Raw genomic sequence first — 6,000 nt, 5'->3', positions numbered from 1 at the left:
CGGCGGCTGGTGGGCTTCTGCCGGCCGCGCTAGCCCGAAGCGCGGGCGCCAGGGCTCCGTTCGCCCGTAGACCGAGCGCGCTCCAGTCCCGGGAATTTACCCTGGATTAGAATACATTAGCGCCTACGTGTTTAAAAGGCCAAACTACTCGCTCCCGGCTGGGGACGCTTGGGACATGGCTCGCTAGGAGCCGTGGGTTTGTTTTCACGGGTCACCCAGCGGAATCTCGGCCTCCCAGTTTCCAAGCCTGCGGAGAAGCTGGGGAGTGAGGCGAAGGGCACCGAAGCTATACTACTGGCCCCAGATCGCAGCTGCCCGGGAGGAACAACGCGGCATCTAGAACATAATCTCCCTCCCCGGCTCGCACTCTCGCCTCTCCCTCCTTCACTCCCCTGCTCTCCCGCCCTCCTCCTCCCGCCCTCTCCTTGACGTTTGATTCCTGTAGCAAAGGAGGAAAAAGAGGCAAAGAGCCGTCAGCCAAACATGAACTGCGCGGCTCCGCCCTCTAGGCAACTATTGGACAGCGCGCTCTGTAGGTCCGCCCCCCGAAGCAGGCACGGCCGCGGAGTGGCTGCCGGCAGCGCCCATCGGACGCGCCCCGCCCAGGGCCCGGGAGGGTAGGTTGGCTGCCCCGGCGAGCGGCAGAGCCCTTCTGGACAGCTCCCGCTCACCCAAACAGAAGACGTCGGCTCCGGAGCGGGCTCGGACATGGCGAGGCAGCGCGCCGGCCCGAGCGGCGGGGCCCGGTGATCCCACCCTCCTCCCGCCCCCGCCCCTCACCCGCACGCACACCCCGCCGGTCCCCTCCCCACCCCCACCCGGGCGCGCCGCCCGCCCGCAGCCCGGGGCGCACACCGCACGCACGCGCCCCTGCACACACACTCCCGCACTCGCGCCTCTGGCCCCGCGGCGGAGCCCGCCACGCGCGCCTCGCCAGCCTGCCGGCCGTCCCCGCCGCCCCCGCCGCCCCCGGGCCCCGATGGACTGAATGAAGGCTGCCTACACCGCCTATCGATGCCTCACCAAAGACCTAGAAGGCTGCGCCATGAACCCGGAGCTGACAATGGAAAGTCTGGGCACTTTGCACGGGCCGGCCGGCGGCGGCAGCGGCGGGGGCGGCGGCGGGGGCGGCGGGGGCGGCGGCGGGGGACCGGGCCATGAGCAGGACCTGCTGGCCAGCCCCAGCCCCCACCACGCGGGCCGCGGCGCCGCCGGCTCGCTGCGGGGCCCGCCGCCGCCGCCAACGGCGCACCAGGAGCTGGGCACCGCGGCGGCAGCGGCGGCGGCGGCGGCGGCGTCGCGCTCGGCCATGGTCACCAGCATGGCCTCGATCCTGGACGGCGGCGACTACCGACCTGAGCTCTCTATCCCGCTACACCACGCCATGAGCATGTCCTGCGACTCGTCCCCGCCCGGCATGGGCATGAGTAACACCTACACCACGCTGACGCCGCTCCAGCCGCTGCCGCCCATCTCCACCGTGTCGGACAAGTTCCATCACCCGCACCCGCACCACCATCCCCACCACCACCACCACCACCACCACCAGCGCCTGTCGGGCAACGTCAGCGGCAGCTTCACCCTGATGCGCGACGAGCGCGGGCTCCCGGCCATGAACAACCTCTACAGCCCCTACAAGGAGATGCCGGGCATGGGCCAGAGCCTGTCCCCGCTGGCTGCCACGCCGCTGGGCAACGGGCTGGGCGGCCTGCACAACGCGCAGCAGAGCCTGCCCAACTATGGGCCGCCGGGCCACGACAAGATGCTCAGCCCCAACTTCGAGGCGCATCACACTGCCATGCTGACCCGCGGAGAGCAGCACCTGTCTCGCGGCCTGGGCACCCCGCCCGCGGCCATGATGTCGCACCTCAACGGCCTGCACCACCCGGGCCACGCTCAATCCCACGGGCCGGTGCTGGCGCCCAGTCGCGAGCGGCCGCCCTCGTCTTCGTCGGGCTCGCAGGTGGCCACGTCGGGCCAGCTGGAAGAGATCAACACCAAGGAGGTAGCCCAGCGCATCACCGCCGAGCTGAAGCGCTACAGCATCCCGCAGGCCATCTTCGCGCAGAGGGTGCTGTGTCGCTCTCAGGGGACTCTCTCCGACCTGCTCCGGAACCCCAAACCGTGGAGTAAACTCAAATCTGGCAGGGAGACCTTCCGCAGGATGTGGAAGTGGCTACAGGAGCCTGAGTTCCAGCGCATGTCCGCCTTACGCCTGGCAGGTAAGCCCGGCAGTCCCCGGGCCAGGCTGCTGGGGAGAGGGCTCCTGGCGATGTTGCCTGGGTCAGGGCACTCACCCCTTCTCTCGGTTCGCTCGCTGTCCATCTCTTCCCTCATACTCTTCCTACCTTCTTTCCTTTTACCATTTTCTCTTCCTTTACTGTTCTCTCTCTCTCTCTCTCTCTCTCTCTCTCTCTCTCTCTCTCTCTCTCTCTCTCTCTCTCTCTCTCTCTCTCTCTCTCTCTCTCTCTCTCTCTCTCTCTCTCTCTCTCTCTCTCTCTCTCTCTCTCTCTCTCTCCCCCCCCCCCCTTCTCTTCAACCTCTCTCTTCCCCGAGCCTTCACTGACCGACCTCTACTCATTTCACTTGGCCTTCCTCCAAAGGGCCAGCACTCCCCTTACCTCCTTCCGACAATGCTCGGTAGTGGGAGGGGGGTGCGGGGGTCGAGTAGTCCGCTAGGAGCCCTCTTTCCAGGACTCAGGGAGTCGGGGACTGCCTTTATTCTAAACCTGTGCACTTGAACCCTTTGGGTAGACAATACATTTTCGCTTTCCAGGCTTCTTTCTTCTCTCCCTATATGAAGACACTCCAGGGTTTTTTGGTTTTTTTTTTTCTCTTTTAGAAGGAAAAAACCTACCTCCCACTCTCTTAGCCACCACACCGGGCAAACTTGTTCAGTCAAAAGCGGGAGCTCTACCCGTGCCCCCGCTAGGGGATGGGAGGTTAGGTCACCCCATGCTCTCGGAGCCCAGCACCGGCCTTGGCATTGGCGCGGGGACTTTCCGCCCCGGGCAGGACTGAAAGCGCGGGCTCCGGCAAGCTCAGGTGCTCCTGCCACGCCTAGGGAAGGGTGCCCAGAAGCCGATTGGGACTGCCACCTTCACTGGCTTTGGGGACACCAAGGAAGAGAGACGAGCGAAAAGTGCCCAGTCTCCTTCGTCAGCCGCCTTCGCCCGGCTCCCAGCGTTTGGCTGGGGCTCCGGGAGAGACCAGGCGCTGACGGGAGAGATGCCGAGAAATTAAGATGCAGGTTACTTAATGCATCTCCGCCGCGGGCTGCAAGCCCCGCCTTTGCATTAAGCGGGGCGCTGATTGTGCGCGTTGCGCGGCGGCGGGGAGGGCCGGCGGCCCGCGGGAGGGGACGGGTGGACGCGCCGGGTACATTGTTCAGAAGCCGGCTGGGCTCTTTGTGCCTCCTCTAGCGGCCGAGCCGCGAGGTACAGCCCTCTATTGTTCTTGGAGCACAGAAGCCTCCTGTGTGGGCTGCGGGCGCTGGAGAAATAGGGAGACAGAGCCCTGGCTGCGGCTGGCACGCATTTGCCTGCTTTTGTGCGCACACATCCTGCTTGGGAGTCGTGGCCGAGCTGCTCCCAAGATCCCACTGCCTGCTCTGGGGAGCGAAGTATCCAGCCCCTCCCCCGCCCGTCCCCCACTCACACAATACGGGTCTACAAGCCAGGAAGGCTTGCTTTGGTGGGGCTGGGGCGATATCTCTGGGGTCGGTAGGTGGTCCGGGGGACAATTCGTGTTGACAGTGATTTGCATAGGTGTAGATCTTGGGGGGGCGCCTTCCTAGTCAACCTCACAAGGCGCTCCTCCCCAGGGCTAAAGTCAAGTTCCCGCTGGCGTCCTCCGTGGCTTTGCTAGAGCTTGGCTCATTGGGTGCACGCTAGTACGCCGGGGATAGCTGAGGCTAGGACTAGGACTGCCAAGGGGGCCGTTTCCGCTCCGACCTCCTCACCTACCCCTTTGCCCGCTGTTCGTTCCTAGACCCCAATGGCCCGCGGTCTTGATCTCAGAAGGTAAAAACAAAACAAAACAAAACAGCTCTCCCCAGAGCGCTTCCCCCAAACCAGCGAGCAGCTCTTCACCATGCAGTGCGTGTGGGTGTGCGAACTGTCTTTCTTCCGCTCTATCGCCATTTCCTCTTAGTTTTTGGCAAACGTTAAGCAGTTAATGGAGGGAGCAGTGAAAAAGAAACGGAGGGCCTACTCACTGGTGATTCTGAACAATGGGTACCCTTTGTGTTAGGCCCCCAGAAAAATCCCCAGCCCCCTTGGGTGAGCTATAGCACTAGTTTCCTTCCTGGGCACCCGGTGGGGGAGGGGCGGCGGGGGCAGAGAGAACTTGGTCTCTGGTCTTTGAGTGGGTGGGGGGTTTGGTGGAAGAGAGGATGACAGCTCTTCTACGTGGGCTCATCTCAGAGCGCTGCCGCCCCCTCCCGCCAGCAGCGCAAAGAACAGAGCTTTAAAAGCACATGCCTTCTTCAGCCTGTGTAGGTTTCCAACTGAGGTGGAGAAAGTGCTGCGTTGCTTTTTAGAGCAGTGGACCTTTTTGCAAGGGCCTCAAGTATTACTGCAGGCATCCTGTGGCTAGAGGGTTAAGCTTTGGACTGCTAACCATGAGGTGGGCGGTTCAAACCCACCCTCTGTCCCACTAGAGCAAGAACGGTTGGATGCTCTGGTGAAGATTTACAGTCTGGAAACCCTAAGGAGTGGTTCTAATCTGCCCCGGTAGGGTTGCTATGAGCCTAAATCATGGAAACCTTATGGAGAAGAGGAGGGGGCCCAGGGCTGCCCAAGCTATGTTTCTGAGACAGGCACTGAAATTGTTGGGGGTGGAGGGGATGCCCAAGTCTCCCACCCCACTGTCCTGCAGTTGGTTCTGGTTCCCAGCAACCCTATAGGACAGAAGAGAACCCACAGGGGTTCCAAGGCTGTACATCTCTACTAGAGAAGACTGTCACATCTTTCTCCTGGAGCAGGTGAGCGCTTAGAACCACTGCGCCAGCCACTCCAAGGTCTCCTCCAGGGAGTGGGAAATTCCTGCCGACCCCCACCACACACACCCACACACTGCTTTGCTCAAGCATTCAAATGTGTGTCTGTTTTATTACCCCCTATTGAAAAGGGACAAGAGCTTTAGCCTTTTTATCTGACCATTCTATCAGCAACTACAAGTGTGTTGAGTGGTTATTATTACATAGGAGGCTTTTCAGTTCAGGGTCAGTAGATCAGTCTCTTCAGACACTGGCGCAGAAGCTGGGCCTGGTAAGTAGGTATTATGTGCTCTGATCGCTAGGGAATGGGAGCAAATGGAGAAGAAAAGGGAGGCCTTCCCTGCCAGGAGTATTGATTGATCAGAATCCCCGCCAGACTGGGCTGCACTCTGGGCCCTATTGCAGTTGGGCCCTAGGGGTTCAACCAGCCTGGGATCCTGGGACTACTGCTTCTGGCTTCCAAGGCCCAGGCTGTGCCTCCATCCTGCCAGACTGGTCCTCTTTGAACTTCCCTTTTTGGTCTTCGGGTGGCCTCTCTGGGTGCTTCCAGAGGCCCAGTCAGTCAGGGGCACAAGAAGCACCTAAGCATCACACACCTTCCTTCCTGAAAACGCGTCCCAGACCTGCCCCAAGAAATAAGCCCTTTCCAACTGGCCACCCTGTATTGTTTGCCAGAGGTTGGTAGGCGTGTCTCCAGCCTGAGGGGAGGCTTCAGAGGGGAGACCATACAACTGTGCTGGACTTGTATGTGAAGGGTGGCCAGGTTAGGAAGTGGTGTCCTGCGGGCCTGCCCTGGAAGGACAATTGTCCAGTAAGAGGCGGTGAAGACAACTGCGGTTTCAAGCACAGACATTCCCGGAGTTTGAGCCCCAAAGGTCTCTGAAGGAAGCACTAGAGGGAGCTGAGATAATCTCAAGGACACCCCCATTCCCCCCCACCTGCCCACGAAGGAAAACGGAAGTCTGGGTGGCCAGGTGTTCTCCAAGCCGTGAAGGCAGAGC

At 61.6% G+C, this 6,000-nt stretch overlaps 1 protein-coding gene across 1 annotated transcript in view; it reads left to right on the top strand.

Annotated features, from left to right (window-relative positions):
* Window positions 1-670: 670 nt before the first annotated feature.
* The window catches only part of ONECUT2 (one cut homeobox 2), a 54,289-nt gene continuing 48,959 nt past the window's right edge, over window positions 671-6,000 (top strand). The window contains exon 1 of the mRNA XM_075532724.1: window positions 671-2,222. Coding sequence (XP_075388839.1) covers window positions 989-2,222 — 1,234 coding nt within the window. The 5' untranslated portion in view covers window positions 671-988. The remainder of the gene's footprint in view (window positions 2,223-6,000) is intronic.

The sequence above is a fragment of the Tenrec ecaudatus genome, chromosome 15 (assembly GCF_050624435.1).
Source record: "Tenrec ecaudatus isolate mTenEca1 chromosome 15, mTenEca1.hap1, whole genome shotgun sequence".
Classification (NCBI taxonomy): Eukaryota; Metazoa; Chordata; class Mammalia; order Afrosoricida; family Tenrecidae; genus Tenrec; species Tenrec ecaudatus.
This window is presented reverse-complemented; position numbering and strand designations above follow the sequence as displayed.